This window comes from Kryptolebias marmoratus, linkage group LG4 (assembly GCF_001649575.2).
Source record: "Kryptolebias marmoratus isolate JLee-2015 linkage group LG4, ASM164957v2, whole genome shotgun sequence".
NCBI lineage: Eukaryota > Metazoa > Chordata > Actinopteri > Cyprinodontiformes > Rivulidae > Kryptolebias > Kryptolebias marmoratus.
The window spans coordinates 6,065,141-6,086,403 of record NC_051433.1 but is presented as its reverse complement, the minus strand read 5'-3'; the positions used below and the strand labels follow the sequence as shown (position 1 = coordinate 6,086,403).

At 37.3% G+C, this 21,263-nt stretch overlaps 1 protein-coding gene across 1 annotated transcript in view; it reads right to left on the bottom strand.

Moving 5' to 3' along the window:
* Positions 1 to 21,263, bottom strand: part of LOC108231655 (metabotropic glutamate receptor 4) — a 173,065-nt gene that overhangs the window by 17,098 nt on the left and 134,704 nt on the right. Inside the window, exons 7-9 of the mRNA XM_037975497.1 lie at positions 15,269 to 15,469; positions 7,912 to 8,048; positions 5,785 to 6,720 (exon numbers count right to left, since the gene is read on the bottom strand). Coding sequence (XP_037831425.1) covers positions 5,785 to 6,720; positions 7,912 to 8,048; positions 15,269 to 15,469 — 1,274 coding nt within the window. The remainder of the gene's footprint in view (positions 1 to 5,784; positions 6,721 to 7,911; positions 8,049 to 15,268; positions 15,470 to 21,263) is intronic.

Sequence of the window (21,263 nt, the reverse complement as noted above, 5' to 3'; positions counted from 1 at the left end):
GGCCAAGCCTCAAACTCTGACCATTCGCCATGAAACATCAATGTGGAATAACTTCTTCATACATGGTCACAGCTTATTGAAACTTTCTGTGGGTCATACCAGACCAGCACTGATCACATTCACATGGTCAATTGTGACATCAAGATGGCCGCAATAGCTAACAGGAGCTAAAATTAAGATTATATTTGTGCATGCTCTAACTCTGAAACCGTTTTTCGTAGGAACGTCAAACTTCACTGCCAGAACCCTCATGGGTCAAGGACCAGGACTTTGAAGTTCAAGGTCACAAGGTCAAAGTTCAAGGTCGCACCAGCACACGTGCTCTAACTCTGGAACCGTTCATCGTAGGAGGGTGAAACTTCAAAACATGCGACAGGAGTCGTAATGATCCGGACTAAAGGCGATTGAGGACGTTTGCCAAGAACGCCACCTAGTGGATGGCGTGGGAAGAGCAAGGGAAATACGCGGGAAGTGCGCAAGAGCGTAGAGGGCAGTCACCAGAGTTCCCGCGGTCGCGAAGCGGCGCTGAGCTGCGAGGGCCGTCCAACGCTGCTTGCAGCTTTAATTATGGATTAAAACCTTCACAGAGTTTGCATGTAGAATTTTGTTAAATTTGTTTTGTTAACAATTAAAAATTATTCTGTAGTTTTAAATTGAACACGGTCAATTTTAACAAAAAATGTATCCAAATGTTTGCTGCTATTTTGACAATGCATTGCATTTCATTGATGACTCATTGTTTATATTTCCCACACAATCTGTAGGAGCGCCGCCTTATTCTCTAGTTTCTGTCACAAATTCCAGTATTCTTATTGTCCTCCATTGGTATGATTACTAGTTCATTTCCCTGTCTAATCTTTTATCATTTTGTGTGCCTCCTGTACATGCTGCAATTTCAAACTGGCTACTAAAAATAATCTTTTTCATAAAAATACTCAAGTGCACCTACACCGTTTTTTTTTTTTCTGCACGCTTGACCTCCTACATGCAGGTTTTTTTTCTCAAACCAGACTTATTCATCCAGTTTCTTATATTTTCTGTTCCTCAAAGAAACCTGGTTGAAGCCTGGGGAATACAGAAGCTTTTTGAATTATGTTCACCAGTATTTGACTTTTTTAAATAAAAACATTTACCTAGCTCTAGTAGTCTCAGATCTCCACTTTGCTTGATAAGAACACATGCATTTTGACAATTAAGCAAAAGAGTTGAGTGGCATTAAAAAAAATGCAGGTCTCATATCAGATTTTCAAGGAATGACTGGTAAATTATCAATAGGCAAAAGTTGCAGAAGTAAAATATTTGGTTGTTATCAACTTCCACATTACAAAAGATCTGTTTTACTCAAACAAATTATTCCTTTCCCCAATGGATTATACTTGCTGCAAGGAGTACTTTGAGGAGCTGATGAATGAAGAGACTGAAAGGGAAAGCAGAGTAGAGGCCACATAAACTGTGGACCAGGAAGTGGAAAAGATTGGTGAGGATGAAGTTCTGTACACTTTCAAGAGGATGAAGAAGGAAGGGGGAAGGCAAGTTGGACCTGATGACACACCCATGGAGGTATGGAAATGCCTAGGAGAGATGACAATGAGATTTTTGACTTGATTACCCAGTGGCATTTTTGAGAGTGAGAAAATGCACGAGTAATGGAAGAGAAGTGTGCTGGTGCCAATCTTTAAGAACAAGGATGCTGTACAGAGTTGTCAGAATTACAGGGGAATTAAGTCGATAAGCCACATGATGAAGATCTGGCAGAGAGTTGTGGAACCCAGACTTAGACAAGAGGTGAGTATTTGTGAGCAGCAGTATGGTTTTATGCCAAGAAAGAGTGCCACAGATGCCATATTTGCTTTGAGGATGCTGATGGAGAAGTACACAGAGGGTCAGATAGAACTTCACTGTGTCTGTGTGGATTTAGAAAAAGCATATGACAGGCTGCTGAAGGAGGAGCTGTGGTGTTGTATGAGGACATCTGGAGTGGAAGAGGGACATGAGCAGCAGGTCAGTGGTGAGGTGCACTGTAGGAGTGACAAATAGCGAGAGAGGTGGAGGTATGTGCTTGAAAGAAGAGGAATGAATGTCAGCCGTAGCGAGACAGAGTACATGTGTGTGAATGAGAGGGAGGCAGGTGGAACAGTGAGGCTGCAAGGAGCAAAGGTCACAAAGGTGCAGGACTTCAAGTACTTTGGGTCGACTGTTCAGGAAAAAGTGGGGAGTGTGGTAAAGAGGTGAAAAAAAGAGTCCAGGCAGGATGGATTGGATGGAGAAAAATTTCAGGAGTGATTTGTGACAAAAGGGTTGCAGCAAAGGTAAAAGGGAAGGTTTAGAAGAGAGTGGTGAGACCAGCTGTGTTTTATGGTTTGGAGACAGTGGGACTGACAAAAAGACAGGCGACAGAACTGGAAGTGGCAGAGCTGAAGATGTTGAGGTTTTCCTTGGGAGGGACGAGGATTGATAGGAATAGGAATGAGGTCATCAGAGGTCCAGCACAGGTTAAACAACTTGGAGATAAAGTTAGAGAGGCCAGACTGAGATGGTTTGGACATGTGCAGAGGAGGGACAGTGGGTATATTGGTAGAAGGATGTTAGAGATGCAGCTGCCAGGGAAATGCCAAAGAGGAGATATATGGGTGCAGTCAGAGAGGACATGAAGGTAGTTAAAGTGAGGACACAGAGGACGGTGAGATGGAGCCGGATGATTCAGTGTTGTTACCTCTGAAGAGGGAACAGACGAAAGAAGAAGATAATTTAATTGGAGACTAAATGACAGCAAGGCTCTCTCTTTTTAAGTGACAATAGGATATAAATGTTAGACACTGCAAATCCTTGTATTTAAGTCTTAAGCTGTCCTAGTTGTCTCAACTTCAAGTGGTGCAAAACGTTGCAGCTGGACTCGAAAAAAGAAAATAGACCGTTTACCTCCAGTTTTCCACCAGCTATCTTTAAAATACAGAAGTAACCAGTGAAAGCTTTAGAGCAGTCTTTTGCTGTCATTTAAATGTGTGGCAACTATGAAAGCATTTTAAACATATCTAAAAATGTTTGTGTTCTTTGTGACTTTAGACTGCACTGAATGGTTTTAGCATTTTAGGTGTTACATTATATGTTCTGGTATTTTCTTTTCAGATACTTGTTTTATGTATTTTATCTACATTTGCTACTGCTTTTTCATATTTTCAAGTGTCATGAATCTTCTCTGCACCAGATCTGTTTCTGTGCCTTGAAGCTATTTAGAGAATTTTGGTTTTTTTTTATGTTCTCTACAAAAATGAAAAAAAAATAAATAAAATTGACAGAACTTTCTTTGTAGACATTTTGCATGCACAAAAGGCTATACAACATAGTAAAAGTGGTGCAACAGTCAGATAGCTTTAGACTTTGCTTGTTTTACTGGTGATATTTGGTTCAGCAAGTAAAACACACCTGTGTCAACATCACAAAGTACAAACTAACACTGTGCTGTAATATTGAACGTGGCTGAATTACTATATCAGAAATTAGATTTTTCAGACTCAACGCTCAAAGGCACTTGCTTATATATTAAAAATGATTAAACTCTCTCAAAGGAGGGAAGAATAAATTAAGATTTTCTTGAGACTAAAATCTCATTTTGTTTTCCTTCATCTGTCTTATCTTAAGATAGCTCAGGGCAATGGTAAATTTTGTAAATGAGAAAAAAAAAGCATCAACCTTATATTCTTGCCATTATGTTTGGACTAAGTGAGGTGGTATGTTTTGCATATTGTCTGAACTGAGAGAAGTTTTCCAGTGTTTGTAAATGATATTCATTTGATGCGTAGAAGATAAAACAAAAAGTAAGACTTCATCTACCCTTCAAAGATTTTTTTTTTCATTTTCTATTTACAAATTCAAAGCCATGCTAGCTAATGGATTACCTCATCCTCCAAAAGAAGCTGTTCAGTCACTCTGTGATTGTATAATTCTCTTTCATCTTCAGAGAGAATAGATTGAATGATTAAATAAAGAACTTGCTGATATCCATCGCTGCTGTTGACGTGTGACTTAGGATGTGCATCACTCGCATTAAAATATAATGTGGGTTTTGCACTTGGACAACTTCCACTTTCCTGTGTATGCCAAGTGTATGAATTCAAGTATGTGAAGTGATGATTGGTGACATTTTAAAGTAATTTCTTAATTTCAGATTGTTTAACTCAAATTAACTGGCATAAAGCAGTTGCTTTTGATTGACTTAATGTTTACACCAGTGAATATGTAATAGTAAGTTTAAGCTATGTGGTATAAATGTAAGTTAGAGGGTTATATGTTTCATTAATAATGTAATGCAATTGTCTCCTGTTATATGTAGATTTTTTGCAATGATTTTAGAAATTATTTTTTGATGCAAAACACAATGCTCACTTTAGGTCTCTCAAGAATGTTTTTTTCCACGCAGCTAACTATTGCAGCCAGTTTTCCATGGCAGCATTTTGATGCATTGTTTTGTTAAATCCCAAGGCGGAGGAGGTAAGGATTAATTTGGTGCATCTGCCAGACCCATGCTGGCAATGCTGATAGTGTCCATGCCAGTGTGAAGCTTTCCCACATCCCTGTCCTCTGTTGTAACCACTGAGAACCTTTTGTTACCCCGCCAAAACAACTCTTTCAACTGGATTGGCACATTTCTACTCTGCCATTGTTGTACCCTTTTGGCTTTGTACCCAGATTGTCCCCTCTGAATGTGAGGTCCAGGTAGAGTCTTGATTTCTTAGTCTCCTTTGGATCTCTTGTGACCTGTAGCCTCTGAGAGTTCCCACTGGTTGTGATCCAGGTCCACAGTTCATGACGTTGAATGCATTAATTTGACACGGGAGTCTGAGAATGAGCTTGTGTTTGTGTAAGCATATCATGTGTCTCTAATTTGCTGTGGCATACAGTCATCACATACAGTATATGAGTCATAGGCTTGCTTTTTGCCTTTAGACTCATTAAGAGATGTTTTTCAAATGTTATTCTCTAACTATGTTTATTTTATATACAAAGCTTAAAACTTCTACATGACATTTCCTTTTAACGTTGTTATTTTAGCTGAGTTCTGCTCAATTTCTAAAGTTATTACTGGCAAGTTATGAAGGCTTTATGTAATATTTTTATAGTTTTCAGCTGCAAATTTACAGCTTATGTAGGCAGAGTAAAACAATGGTAGCAATACATAATACAGCCCAATTCATGCAGGGTACTTACATGGTACATACTGGATATGTACCCTATAAGTAAGAAGCTATATTATATAGTGCTACCAAAACAATAGTTTTCAAATATACTTTAATAAAAGCATAAATAAAAGCACAACACACTTTATGTATCAAAAGTGAAAGTGTTGTCTAACAGCAGCCCCAGTCAGTTTATTATAAAGTAAATATTGATTATACAATGCCATTCTCATGTAAACAAAATTATATGACAGACTGTAAACACTAATACTGAGCTCAGTATAAAATTTATTTGTATTGTTGTTGAGCTGATCATTCTCCAAGATATCCAGGTTTGTTGTGTTCAAGCCGAGCATTAAAATTAAATAAGGGTTATACATTGATTTAATTTAAAGAAATTAATAGACACATACTGCCTGGTGGTTGTGCATAAGCATTTTTTTCTGTTTTATTGAGTCAAAAGCTAATAAGTCTTGGGAATTATAACAGATTTAGGATCCAGTTTTCTTTTTGTGCAGCTAAATGAAAATCTGCAGTTCACTTTGGCATTTTAAGCATTGCCCAAAAATTGTCTGTAAGAAACTAAGCTACACTCTAGATGTAAACTTACCTTTTCTGTAGACTGTGAAGTGCCAAAGAAGATTGGGATAAACGCTAGCCAAATAATGCAGGTTGTGTACATAGTGAAACCAATGGGTTTGGCCTCATTGAAGGTCTCAGGCACTCCTCTAGTTTTGATGGCGTAAACGGTACAGGTGACCATGAGCAGCATGCTGTAGCCCAGCAGGCAGATGAGAGACAAGTCAGAGATATCACACTTGAGCACACCACGAGCCAGCACAGGGTTAGATGTTCTCTGGTCCTCGTAGTCGATAATGGCCTTAGAGGGATCCACGCCAAACCATATGCACACCCCGAGCAGCTGCACTGATGCCAGGGTGAAGGTGATGACAAGCTGGGAGGCTGGAGAAATGAACCTGGGAGCACTCACAGACATGGTGCCCTGCTCAAAGATGCGGTAAATACGATTGGTTTTGGTGAGCAGAGCAGCATAACTAATGCTCATCCCGAGACCCAAGAAGATTCTACGGAGGGAGCAGATTCCTACATCAGGGGCAGAAATCATCAAGAATGTTGTGGCGTAACAGAGAAAGATTCCAGTTAGCAGCACATAGCTTAACTCTCTCCCTGATGCTTTCACAATTGGTGTGTCATTGTAGCGGATGAACGTGACCACCACAAACAAAGTGGCCATGATGCCAAGGACTGCGATAAGCACAGGGATGACTGCCCAGGGGGAGCTCCACTCCAGCTTAACAATGGGGATTGGAACACAGCCTGTGTGATTCTCGTTGGGCCGCAAATCAAAGCGACACATTTTACATGTGTAGGTGTCTGCCTGATACTGATAGCCATCACATCGCTCGCAGTGCCAACAACAAGGAATGCCTTTCACAATTTTCTTGCGTTCGCCCGGCTGACAGGGCTGGCTGCAGATTGAGGAAGGGATCTGACGGACACCACCTGGCCACTGCATCGAACGCACCTACAGAGACAGAGGGGCATAGACAGACATGGTTAAATGAACTGAGGGAAATAAAAACTAAGAAGAAATTTTTACTGGAGTGTAGAAGGTCGACTCCGTCATGTAAAATGAAGGCGTGTGAAGGTTGTCAGGTTTTATTGATTTGAAAAGATCCTCAGATCCTTGAAGTTCAAGGAGAATCTAGAAGGCAGTTATTTTATATTGGCTGTTTGACCCGTGGTTGAAGATTATTTGGTTTTATGTATTTGTTTTATTAGTAGGTGGAAAAAAGCAGAGTACGCATCAAATCAACAGTCTTTCCGGATTCAGCAAAATGTTTCAGTAAAACGTAAAGTATCTGAAGGACAAAATGTTAAAGGAAAAAGGAAATCTGTTGTTTGCTCTGCAGGGAATTGATGGCACTCTTTCTTTCTTTTAAGGTTTTTGATAAAAAGGTATCAAAAGAAGCAATCAGTTAGAAGAATAAAAGATAAATTTTATTTTGAGATAATACCTTCTTATGTAGATTTTTTTCTTTCACAAGACTACTTACAAAGTCCAGTTAAATCCCTCATTTCAAACAGCCCTACCTCTTTACTGTTATCAATTTTATTCATGCATGGCTGTTAATTCAAAGCTCGCAAATTTCTCTTTAAATGTGCATTTAATTAAGAACTCAAAGAGCACTAATTAAATACTGCCTGCTTTAGAATCAGTGCTGGCATGTTGCACAGCAGGTACCGACTACAAACCTCTTTCTATTCTCTTCCACAGCACATGTTAAAAGTAGTGAATAGAAAAAAAAATCCTCTTAAGCTGCTGATCAGTTGCACTCTTGTCTGCTTAAGGCTCCTTCTTTATTTTTTGAAAACATTATTTGTTTTCATTCCTTTATGTAATTTACTTTTATTGTCTTCACACAGTATGGTTTTTGAAAGTTGGTGATGCCCTCTGAAGAGATTTTATCACATACGTATATCCTTAAGCTCTCGTGGCTTCCTGTTCATCTCCATGCGCCATGTTAATCATTTAAAGCGCCCTCTGGATATTTGCACCTTTGAAGATGGAACTAAGTGCTATTAAATGGTTTGGGAGGAATTCTAATATACTACTGCAAAGCTTAAAAAAAATAATATATTTTTTTTTTAATTGGAAAAACTCATACGAACATAATTGGAGTTGAGCAAAAAGAGGAGAATGTTCAGAACTTACATTCAGATGGAGTTGGTCTGTCCAGTGGCCAATGATTTTATATTCGGCTGTTCGGTTTCTGATCTGGTACTGGTAGATCTCATAGCGCCCAGGGGCATCTCCGTTTTCATTAAAGAGCACTGGGTTCCCAGCTATGCCTAAAGAGAACAAAAATAATCATTTACTATGTAGCTCAGTTTATTTGTTGAAAGCCAAAAATACAAACTGTGTTGTCATTAAAGTCATTATTTTATTTATGATATACTTTTCTTAAAAATAAAGAAAATAGAATGCATTTTGACTGTAATAAATAAAATAAAGGATGATTTCTTTCTGTAAAAAACAAAAATAGTTCAGTGTTAATGCTATTTATTCTGAAAAGTAGAAAGTAATGATGTGGAGGAGATGATATATTAGCTGTCAAAAAATACCACTTTTAATGACCTTTATTTGATTGTGAGCATGGTTCAGCTTATCTGGTTTATCTAATCTGGCTCTAACCATCTAAATCACAGCCCACATCTCCAATCAGTATAGTGACTGAAAGAGCTGTTCTATTGTGCATGTTAATAGCTGTTTCCAGCAACTGGCAGATCCGTCTCCTAATGTCTTCAGGTCTGCAGATGGGATTGAAAAAGGGTACGTAATTCAGCTACATGAAAGGAACGCACAAGGCAATAAAGGGAAAAAAATATTGAAGAATAAAACTGAGATAACTCAGAAAATGGTAACCGCTTTAAAATCCATCAAAATATTACACTTTTGTTTTTAAGGTCATACAGCTGGATTGAGACAGCTTATCAGTGTTGTTGCAATGTTGTGAATAAACTGCACAAATCATTATGCAAGTCCAGATCACAAAAGAAGGCAAATGCCTTTGGATTGTCAGTTCAAGTGGGTTTGGAAATGATAAAACAATATGTGAAGCAGTTAAAGTCCAATTAGGCCATATACGTATACAGTGCTGCCCACACATCTGTAGCAGAATACATTCAGTGTGACAAACAGAAATCTCTTTTCCCTCTTTAATCATGTTTAGCTGAGTATTAGCATGGTAAGGTATACCATGATAGCTACTTCACAAACATCTGTTTGTTTGTTTTTGTCGTTAGTTTGGCTTGTAGTCTTTTTGTTTTCACATCTCCTTTATGTATTTGGGTTTTGAAAGTAGTCCAGGAGAAAACAACTGACCCACTCGTGACTCTAAATTTAAACTGCCTTTTTTCCCAGAACGGTGTCATCTGCTTGTCATTGTAAAAGCGCTGCATAACTATCTATTCTTTTGAGTTCTTTTAGGAGACACCATAATTACACAGTGTGTTCTAAAGAGCCCTCACCAACAATTCCTCTTTAAACTGTGTGATGGAGGCTGGAGGGGTGGTTTAATCATGGCGGATCTTAGAGACTAAACACAGAATGTCCTTTCTATTCAGCATTCACAAATGTCTATGACTTCCAGCACCCTCCTCCTTTTTTTTGGCTTCTGTTGCGCCAATACTAAGTCTCACAAACACAATGAACTTCCTAGTTAAGACCAAAAGGATAAACATGTCCAACTGCAGCTGGTGTATTTCTGCTGACGAGTATTGTTTTTTTCCTGCTCTTTGTTTCGACTCTGGAGGATGCTGCTACCTAATCCATAACTCGATGAGTCAGCCCTACTGGATTACAAGCATTACTGTTTTACCCCTGCCTCTGTGTGACAATACCGCCCACAGCATAAAGAAATGAGTGATCATGGGAGGATTACAGGGACTTTATCAAGGAGAGAAGCAACATGTTCTTATAAAGATATTAAGTACATTACTTTGTTGGTCAGGTGTCACATTATCTATCAAAGATATTAATCATAATGAGCTTCTTTCTTTTCACTGCCCGAAGCATTAAAAGGTGGTTTTAAGGTGTTTCTTTATACAATCTGAAACCAAAGCCTTAAAGTCCTTTAAATAACCCATGTGCTCAAGTGCTCTTACGGATGCCATTGACACTGAAAGAGGAGAACGGATCTTCCATAGATAAGCAGGTTTTTTATTGCAGCTGTGAGCTTCTGAAAACCTTCTGTAGTATGCTCACAATATTCACCTCTTATATAATTAAAGTTGTAAAACACTGAAACAAAGCAGTCATTTTCCTAAAATCTAATTGTTGTCAGAGTTAAACTTGTGTTCTTTGTTTTGTGTTTGAGCGCATGGCACAAAAATATCAAACACTGAAGCATTGAAAAAAATATTTTAAAAAATGCTAATTTATTCTCTTAGTCTCTTAATTCAATTACAGATTAAAGCAGGATAAAATTAAAAATACAAGTCAAAATGTGTCTATTTTTTAAGGCAGAATAAAGAGAGTGCAGCGTTTAAGAGCTGTCTCGTCTGTGTTTGAGCTGCTGATGAGAAATTATGCCTGTCATGTTGCATAAACTGCTTGTCTTAACAGTCTTCTCAAAAGTCAGGGGCATAATGAGTTCCACAGAGGCTTCTGCCACTGCTCCGTTCTGCTGTGTACTAACTTTGTGGCATAGCCCAGGGTCACACATGTGTTCACTATAGGCTGCTCATTTGCTCCTTTGTTTGTGGGCTCTCAAAGAAACAGTTTAGGTTAATGAAGTGTGTGTAATTATATGTAATATTTAATGATGATGACCCTCTCTTATAATGCTGTATAGTGCATACAACCCTTCATAATTGCTGGGATGGAATAATTAATCCACACTGATCTTTTCTGCATCATGGAACAACCAGAATACCTTGATGACTGGCAACAACATGACAGCCAATCATTACCTCTCAATTATCAGTATGCAGGGCTTCACTTCACTTCATAAATGTGTTTGATGTTTCTTACTTTTTATCCTTTGAAACATGCTATTAATTTATCAAAAGGTTAATTCCAATCAAAGTGATATACAGTAGCTTTGAGGCAGACATGTTGTGAAATATTTAAATTTTTTAATTTAAAATAGGTATTTAAATTATAGCTGGTACAAACTAAAGCCAGACAGGTAAATGTAAGGGAGAGGTTGGATTATTACTGCTCTAACAGGATTGTAAGTTCTGCATCATTAATGTCTCTAAACCAGAGATTCCCTTTTTTTCCCTCACTTGCACTAACAAAACAGCTTCATAATTTTATATTTTTTTAATTTCTTTATTTACAAATAATGTAAAAAACTAAGTATTTTGTTACATTATCACCTGATTTTGGGACCATGGTGCATTGCTCTTTGTAGCACAAACCTATAAACTACACAGTCACAGCATCAAGCAGCCAGGACACTTTGGGTCTAATCACTGTTAAAAAGAGGCATGTTGCTTTATTTAAAAATTTGTCAAATTGTTTTTTTTAAGCCAGACAGCAACAAAGAATGAACAGCCTTGAAAATATTGAGAAAAGGATGAAAAAGTAACCCCCCAATGTTTTTAATTTCCATACACCATGTCTGCTTTCCCTGGTGAGAATGACGGTGGGCAGGGCGCTGCTGTTTGGTCTGTGGTAATACAAAAACGCCTCCCTGATGTGATTGCAAGAGACAAGGAACACTGACAGGAAGCTTCATGCAATTGTGGCCCAATAAAATCCGAAGACATCCACTCCAGAGAGGGATGAACAAGAAAGAAGAAGCTCTAAAAAAAACTGTCAAACAATCTGAAGGTGTTTGATTCCTCTGCTCTGGTGGCCACAGCCCAGGCTGCTGCTGAACAAACCAAAACGGACCACTTAATAAGTTGGATTTCAAAACAAAAAACACAATTTCAGATACATTTGTAATAAATGCATGATGGATTAAAATGATAATAGCCCATTTTTGTCAGATTATTGTTGTTCTTTTCTGAAAAGTTACCAGTCATTAGATAACTTGACCCTGACAGTTAAATAGATTTTTAGCAAGTCCATACTGAGCATCTTCTGCTTTTACAAAGCTTTGTTTTTTGTTTTAGTTGTTTTTTTATACTTTTATTCATCAACGTCTTTATTCATCATTTAATTTTAATAATCATCTAACAAATGAATCCAAGACAAGACAAATGTAATAGATTATCAGAGGATCTTTTTTAAGATGTCAGCTAAAGATTTTTAAGGAGCAAGAACAGTGTAACAATAGATTCCTGGTGGCTTGGCTTTCAGAATGATTCATCACAGTGGAAAAAAAATGGCCTACTTCTGCAAACATTTCTGTCGATTTCTTATTTGTGAGGAAACGGGACAACTGCTGTTTGTTTCCTGATGTGTAACATACAATTATCACAATACAAAGATAAATATCGCTTTTGAAAATGTGACACGTAGCAAATCCACTCTCAGCAGTCAAGCTGTTTTATGTATCTGGGCAGGATCAATATACAGCTGTGAGCTGATGCAATTAGATGAAGTGCAGTGTAACCTCAAGGCAACCCTTCTGGTAGTAGATGCAGATACAATCTGCCTGGTAAGAACAAAAATCAGACGAAAAGTGCTTCCTGCACAGGAGCTTCATGTTCCTGCTTGTAGACTAAAAGCCCCGCAGAAAACACAATAGCCCCGCTCCCTCTCCACATTATACAAAAAAACTGAAACAAAATTGTGACCATTGTCAATGTCTGTTACACGTTTTTATTCTGCTCCTACTTAGAAAATTTTATTCACAAGTTAATTATTTAAAATTAACTGTAGGCTGGTTTTAAATATGTTTTATGATAGTTTTAAAAGATTTTGAAAAATTCTCTCAGAATAAATCAGTTCTGCCACAGGAAAGAAAGAAAAGCTTCAACATTAACCAGAGTAGGTTTCTCTGAAACTACAAGCCCAGTGAAGTCTATTATATAAAAACAATATGGGCACCACTAATCTACGCAGCTACTCTCATCATGTTTGCCCGGACAGAAAAGGAGAACAAAGAAGCCATTTTACAGCGGAGCATGCAAACCACTGAACCAAAAGTAAGGCCTGGTGTGAACAGCAGTCCATGGCTTGTTTTTCCACTCCATGCAGATGGGTTGTGAGCAGCTCAGCTGGAGCAGAGCGGACGTTGAGGGTATCTTAATAGCTGTTGCTGAAGGACAATGTGTGCTCTTTCTCAGCAAGACACAAGCTTCTTGCTGGATAATCAAACTTTGGTAAGAACAGCTGAATATATGTTGAATATGCTGTGAATATTCAACCGACATTTTGTTTCGGATATGAGAAGGTGCAGTCCCTTCAATAAAATATGTGCATTTTGTTATGTTGTTTACCATCATTATGTCCATCACATGTGTGATATTAAGACTGAATTGCTATTTTATTTGAAATAATTTACCTTAGAGCAGCACAATTACTGATTTATGGGTGTAAAAGAAAAGTAAGACACTGAAAAATAGACATTTTTAAAAATAAATAAAGCAGGTACAAAATCACAAATGTGTTTAGTTTACAACAACATGCAGGCTTGTAAATGGTTTTAGCAGCAATGCAACAAACAGGTGGCAAGAGTCACATATTTCTACCAAAGTGAAAGAAAATACAACATTGCTAATGGAAACAGGCATTTATTAACATATTAAAATGTTCCTTATCTTGGGTAACAAGAAAAAAAAACTGCTAAATGACTCATTCAGGAAAATATTTCCTTTTACCTCTCAGATGTGAATAAAACATTGAATTGACATTCTGTAATAAGTAGATATTAGAATGACAAATTAGCTTGAAGAGCAAGAGTTCAAATGAATAATTTATCTGTATAAACAGCTCCTACTCAAGTCTTTGTAAAGAAGTTTAATTGTCTTGAGTTGCATTGCTTTATAAAAGACAGTTTTTTTAATATAATGGAACTCTGAATCACTGCTTTTTGTGTGAAAAGCAGTCAGTTATTAATATGCCAGTCATGAAAGTGAACTTGACTGATAAGTGGGTATATTGTAGTTCTGCATGAAGGAATAGAAAAATAGGTCAAACAATGAAGAAAATAAAGTCAGCAGAATGCTCGGTTGGGAGCTGCGAGGTGTAAAACTGGTGTGTAAGAAGAAAGGATTAGTAAAACAGTTTTACTCTAAAATGCCTTGATGAAGGCTTATTATAAATTACTGCAACTATTAGAAGTAGTATTTCTTTTAAAATCAGTGACATACCTTAAGGTGCTAAAGCTTTTATTTACAACAATGTCTGCAGCTTGAAATACTCAAATATAAGTGTTTTCTTGGAAAATGTGAAGTTTTAACTTGAAAAACCACTTGTGTATTTATATAATTAAACTTTAAAAAGGAAATAAACCCACTTTTGAAGTCTCACAAATATGAGACCCAAATAAAAATAAAAAAATTCAAAAAAGGAATGACTTACTATAACTTCAATTTGTCAACAACCCAGATTTACATTTAAGGGTTTACTTACCACCATTTTGGTCCATGCTGAAATATTTCAAAGACGTTCTAATTGGTTAGCATAAATAAAATGAACATTAAATCTTCGCCAGGAGATAAATCTTAATCCCTATTATCTAACTTCACTAGAACTTCAAGATGGATGGCATTTTAAAAAAGATTGCCATGAAATTTGACTGTGACATTCATGTTGCCCCAAAAGTCCCCGTAAATCTTTATTCGCAGACTTTTCATCTACCAACATCCTTGTGCCTTGATAAATAACATTTATTTATTTATATTTAGGACTATCAGTGAATACCATCATTCTCATCTATGCTACTTGTTAATAAGAAAATGTTACCATGCTAACAAAATGGACATGCTAAACATTGCACACACTCATTTGTATGATTCACTAATATAATTATTGCACTTAACCAGAAAGAAGAGACCAGTAACTTTTGGTCCCTTAATTTGAAGTCTTCATTTGAAGTGTAGTGATTAAAATATCTCACTAAGAAACAGAATACACCATCAGTTGTCACTAGTTCCTTTTAACCAGACTAATGAGATGTAAATATACCTGTTTATGCTCTGTAACTAGTTATCTAGCTAGCTACTTCAGCAAGGAAGGGAGCTAAGGGATAGGAAAAGGGGGGTGGGATGGGATTCAGCCTAAGTGGTCTCAGACCAATCTCAAATAAATTGTGAAGCCATGCATTTCTAAAGGGATTGGATGATGAATGTAATCCAACCCAACTGCAAGTTACAACAATGCCTTTTTAGCTTTTTATGCTCATGGTTCAGACAAGAATTTAATTTACCACCAAGACTTTACATCCCTCAGCCTTCGGGGGAGCCCAGGAGGAGAAAAAAAACCCTTAAAATACCAGAATGAGGAACCTATTTTCATATTCTGTATTATAATTAACTTCCACGATTCCTTTCGCCTTTAAAATAAGCATTACCTCTCTCTTTTTATATATTGCGTTATGTTTGAGATGCTTTGTGTGTTACTTGTTTAATATTCAATAAGGAATTGTTAAAAAAAAAAAAAAACTGACCTGCAAAGTTTAGCCGACGAATATGCTTGAGCAGATGGGTGCCGTTGATGGGATCCATTTTAGCGCAGAGGCCCACCTTCCCTGGGCAGAGCTCTTGGTGCATGTTGTGCAAGGCATGAGCCATTGCATAGACTGCATCAATGACAAACTGCACCTTTCCTTCTTGCTCATAATTTGAGTCCTTTCCTATTCGCTCCTGATCTGTAAGACACAAAGACATTAGCAGATTAGACTCAGTGCGTGCAAAGATTTACAGAATGTGTTTTACTCTTTGAATGTGTTACACGTTTTAAAATAATGTGAAATTGCATCCAGTGTGGTCCTTCATTTAGCTTATAATGTTGAGTCTGGCATTGATATTCATGATGTAGATAAGCTATTGTAAGTGGACTGAAATTATTTTCCAAGTAGATTTGATCCTCAATCACTCAACAAAAATCACCAGCATTATAAAATCAGGAAAATTAGTAATTTAGGGCTCAAGTAGTTTCCCTGAGTGGATCTAACTCTTAAAATTATGTCCTTGTAAGTTTTTCCCTGACCCTTGTTTAAAGTTGGCTGATGGTAAAGCGCTGAATTAAGTACAATAGAAGTAAGGAAAAGATTCTTCTTGAAACTCACTTAATGCAGAACATACAAATACTGTTTACATATGCCAACAGTTATTAAAATGTATCTGTCATCACTACATTGTAGAGCAGCTCAAGGTTGGTCAAATCTGTGCATGCTACTTGGAATGAGCAAAACCTTTTAAATAAAAGATGTGGCATCAGTCCAAGAGGCTTAGAGGAAAATGTATTGCTCCTCCATGAGTCTTATTCTTCAACAATAAATAAGTCTTGCCTTTTGCAATTAGCTAGAAGGTAAACATCTGAATTGCCACTGAGGAGCAAATCAATTTCAATATTTGGAGGGCAGTTTTTTTTTCTCCTCAGGGAAATCTCATCACTTTAAAACAAAAGTCTTTCTTGTAATACCAGAAGGAATAGATGAACTTCTCTATAAGCAACTCTGTCAGCATCTAGGCTTCGGCTGACATCTGGGTGCCATTTTCCATTAGTTGGTTAAAAAAAAAAAAAAATTACCGAAAGTTTGAATTTGATCAAATCCTGACCTGCTTAAGCAGTTGTGACTATAGTGAAGACTCAAGAAATTACAACATTGAGACAGGCATTCACAGGACAGAGCTAATCCCCTGACAGGCTCAGTGTAATAACTGGTGATACGAGTTAATGAATACGTGGACTGAGTTGTTCCATAGGTTTTTATTTTTTTGTGATTGTTAATTGCTGTGAGGAGGTGAGGTCTGAGAAGAAGATACAACATGTCAATCTTAACTTATCCTTTCTCTCCACAGTCATCAAATCAGAAAGCAGCCACTATATAACTCTGCTGCAAGTGCATGAGAGATTATAAGAAAAAAAACAAAAAGGAAAAAAACAGAAACAGGTGTTTTCAATTTACGTTAACAATAGACTAATTACCAAGGATGAGCTAATGATAGAGCAGCATATATTTAAAAAATTGCAAATGGAATTCAATTAGGGTTTGCAAGTTAATAAGCACAGAGCAGGAGATATAATGACTGCACTGGTGGGCAAAAAGCACATAATCATGCGTAGGGCTGTTAAGCTGCCTTGCCTGTTGCAAAATTTACCAGAAATCTTCAGTAGTATCAGCAGTAGATAAAATTATTGCAAATTGTGTTCAAAACCCGGCCCCAATTACTGGTGAATTCACTGAGAAACTATGGATTGTTTCAAAAAAATGGTAACAAAATAGTTGTATTAAGCAAACAATGTATCTTTACAAATTTTGAGCAGTTAAAAAAAGAAAAAGTAACTATGGGGAAATATAACAAAATAAAAATGTTATGGGACATTTTTGTGTGAAAAAAAAGATTGATAGGATGAATGATTAAATAATATTGTAATGGAATTTAAACATTTTCTGAAGTTTTATGGTTTTGATTTTTGTTTTTGGCTCAATTGCCAGACTTTGTTAATAGAATAAAGAGAAATAAATGAGATAATACACAGGCTATATAAATACTTAGAAAAATTAAATAAAAGTCTGTCCATAAATAAATTACGTGTTCTTTTTCCTTCTCGTTTTAAAGCCATAACTTGAGATCTTTGTGGAACATTTTGTTACTTGTCCATGTCAGACTCACTCACGACTGACAGGAATAAGGAAATGTTGATACGATGTGAACTTCTTGAATGAATTACAAACATTTTGTAGAGAAAGTCACATTTCACTCTTTAATATCCTTCAAAGACATGCTACTTTTTCAGTCAAATAAGATAAAATGTTTAATATTTACTGTCAGCAATGTAGCAGCAAGCGCTGACTCAACCCAGATACACAGTCATAACGTCCCTACGAATACAATTTATGTTACTATTAGAATTAAACTAAATTATTAAACTATAAAAGTATTTTATTTTACTATAGACTGCTTCTCTCATCATCAATCGCAGTAATAAATGCAGGGATGTTGTTGTAAATAAGTGCTTTGTGACAGCTATTTATCATTCAACATTTGTCTTCTGTGGTTCAAGCTATTTTCAGCGGCCACTTCAATCTGAGAGCGTGCTGGCCTCCAGATCAGAGGAGGTCTCCTTCTGTCAGCTATCTTTCATTCGTTACATCTCCAGCTCCTCGCTCCACACCAGAGGGGCTTTAATGTTCCCGATTATCTCGTGAGCTTTTGAATTGCATGAATTATTGTTGGAGGTTACGGCTCAGTAATTAAGAGCCACGGGGCCCCGATTGGACAGAGATGGTCACAGTTTTGGCCGCCGCGCTTATGCCATAGGGAATCCTGTGAGCATGAGAGGGTGTGAGAGTGATATTTCCCTTGCAGGCTTGGCAGGCCACCCACACAAACTTTGTATTGTGTATTCTCCACAAGACCATTTCCCTTTTCCCACCGTCTCTCCCTTTAGCTTCCTCTTCAGTGGCATTTTGGCTCTCCAACACACATTTTCCAGGCTGGCATTTCAGAGAAATCTTTTTAGATTAAATAAAGCGCAGGCAAAGTGTGGGTGTTCTCCAGTGAGGAGTCACACAAGACTTCATGTGACAGAGAGTGTGGGCTAAAGACTTTTGACCTTTTTATTCAGCTTGTGATGAGCCACAGGCCATCGAGTCTTTTTTCCGCCGAGACAGTTGAACACCATCTTAATTAATATGACACCGCTGCAATGTCTCTCAACTTCCTGTGAAATTCATTTCAAATCTTTTCATATGACAATTTTAAACTAATGAATGGATTCATTTTTCCCTAGCCCTAAAAATACCTATCATTATGGATTTAGCTATACTGTACATTTTTAAGAAGAAAAAGTAGATATTACAAGAATATGAGAAGGTAACAAACCTTCAGTTCTGAGATGATAAAACGACCAAATTCTGCTGCCTGTTGACAAGTTAAACTTATTCTCTAAGGTAAAGGAATAAATGCAATTGTGATTGAAGATAATACATTACTATCGACAATTGTTTACAGCAGTACAGAAATGCCTCAGGTAAAATTCTAAGTTATTATCCAAAAGAGCATATTTAATAATAACTAATATGTGGTAATCATATAAAAGCTTAGGGTTCTGAAGTTTGCTGGTCTGTAGCTTTGAAGCATGCCACACACAGCACAAGGAGTAAATACAACAAAAAAAGACCAAAATGAGGAAACTGTTGCTTCCTATCACTCTGGAAAGGGTTCTAAAGTCAAAACAATTTGGAGTCCATCATTCTGCAGTGATATCTGTCAAGACAGTGGCCAGCGTTCTTAGGGCAGGCAGAAATAAAGTGAAGATGTTTGGTACACAGTAATAAAGTTATCTGAAAATGAAAGATGGCTCTTTAAAAAAAGAAATACTCTTACACTCAATCGTTACGCATGGTGGTGGAAGGCTGATGACGTGGGTCTGTTTTGCAGACCTGATTACCTTGCAGTCATGAGTTGACTGTAAACGCCTCTGCGTATAGGTTTTATTTGTTTGTTTTTTTCCACAGTTAAGCATGAGGCCATCTGACAGCTAAAGCTAGCCCTTAACTGAGCAATGTGACAAGACAATGTTCCAGAGTAAACAAGAAAATCTACAACAGAATGGCTAAAACTAAGAGATTGGAGGTGTTCAAATCAGCCTGCCACAGATGAGCTGGTGTCTGGAGATTTATATTAGAAAATATACATTCTGGCCTTGATAAAAGATTCACACAAAGGGGTAGTTAGAAATTAATCAGCCTGAAGCTTAAATTAAAATCTCATTGTATGAACGGTGTCTGTTAGAAGTGCCTCCAGGTATGTTTTTTTTCCCAACTTGATTATGAACTAAATAGATGTTACAAAAGCTGAGTTTGAATCCACTTGTCAGCCTGATTAAAATGCTGCAGGAACTTATCAAAACGCTGCATGACAAATGACTGTGAACCAAAGCAACACTGATGTTGTGATGTTTTTAGATGTTAACAGAATGTTTTTGCATTTTGGCTTACTTCTAGTTAAATAAATAATGACACCATGTAATGTGTCATGTGTCATTTATCTGAAATTGTTTTAATCCAATTGTTGGATCTATTAAAGACAAGATTATTCTTTTATTATGTCTTAATACATAAAGCCTCAGAATTGGCAGAGAATATATTTATTATTTTATTTCAATGAGTCAAAGTTTTTACAGAATTAAAATAAGCAAATCAGTATCTTGCTTCTGGCTTAAGACCACATATAAATACAAGCACTCTAAGAAGAAGAAATTTAACAAAACAGCAAGAAAAGTATTTTGCTGAAGAGACTGGAAGCATCTGAAATGACTGCTGGTGACTGAAAACTTTTGTATCTTGTTTAAATGCTGTGTTGGCAACAGGTTTATAACCTAAATCTAATTTATAGGCAGTGTTCTGAATTTAAACTTCAAACCCAAGGTTTGCTATTAAAAAATCTAATTTTGATATTTCTCACATTTTAAACCACAGTTTATGCTGAATTCAGTGTTCCCATTCAAAAGAAAATCCTCCTGTTATAAACTGGCAAGCTTTCCAAAATATTACCCTTCTCTTGCCCAGTGCATTCTGGGAAACACTCCAGCCACCCTGCAAGGCTGTTCAGGATAAGCGGTTTAAAAAATAGATGGTTGGATGGAGAAGCACATGCTTCACTTTATCTGTATTGCTTTGTTTTCTGCAGCTCTCCCACATCATTAATGCAAGCAGAGCCAACAGTACGACCGGTCCCGGTTTTACCTTAGCTCTCCTTTCCACATTAATCAATATCAGTTTTACATCTCCTTCAGTCACAGATAAAAGACAACTCACACTTTTTTTTTTCTCCAGTCACTCAAGCCCTCCTTATCCTTTGATCACAGTAAACCTCTCAGGACACTGATGATTCTGCAGGACGCCCCATGTGGATTTCGCACAGCTGCCTCAGGGACACTGCAGATCCCTCCACCAACACAGAAGCACCACACATATCACGCTTTAGCCTCAAACCAACTCTGTGATTCTCATTCCACGCGAAGCCGAACTGCTAGTCAGCTTAACACTTAAACGTCTCTAATGGCGGGCTCCCTACTGCCTACACAGCATTTACCCCTACTATAGAGATGACCTTTAATAGGTCATAAATTAAACCTCTGCAGCAGGGGACTTGAAACTGTGAAAATATTTAAATTACACCACATACCATGTAATCATTAAAGACCCATTTACTTTTGGATGAACTTTGGCTGCCTAATAGCTCGAGTTAATTACTTGTTTGCAGTATTTTGGTGCTTTTTGTGGAATATACGATTCATTTAATATACCCGAAAATGCAGCTTCATTTCTATCCTATCGGGTGGCTGTGGGTCAGTGGTTAGAGCAGTGGTCCTCCAATGAGATAGTCGGAGGTTTGATTCCTGGCAGCAGTCACATGTAGTGTTCCTGGCAAGATGTTGGACTCCTCATTTCCTCTGATGTGTGCCCAGTCGGTGTAAGAACGGAGTTT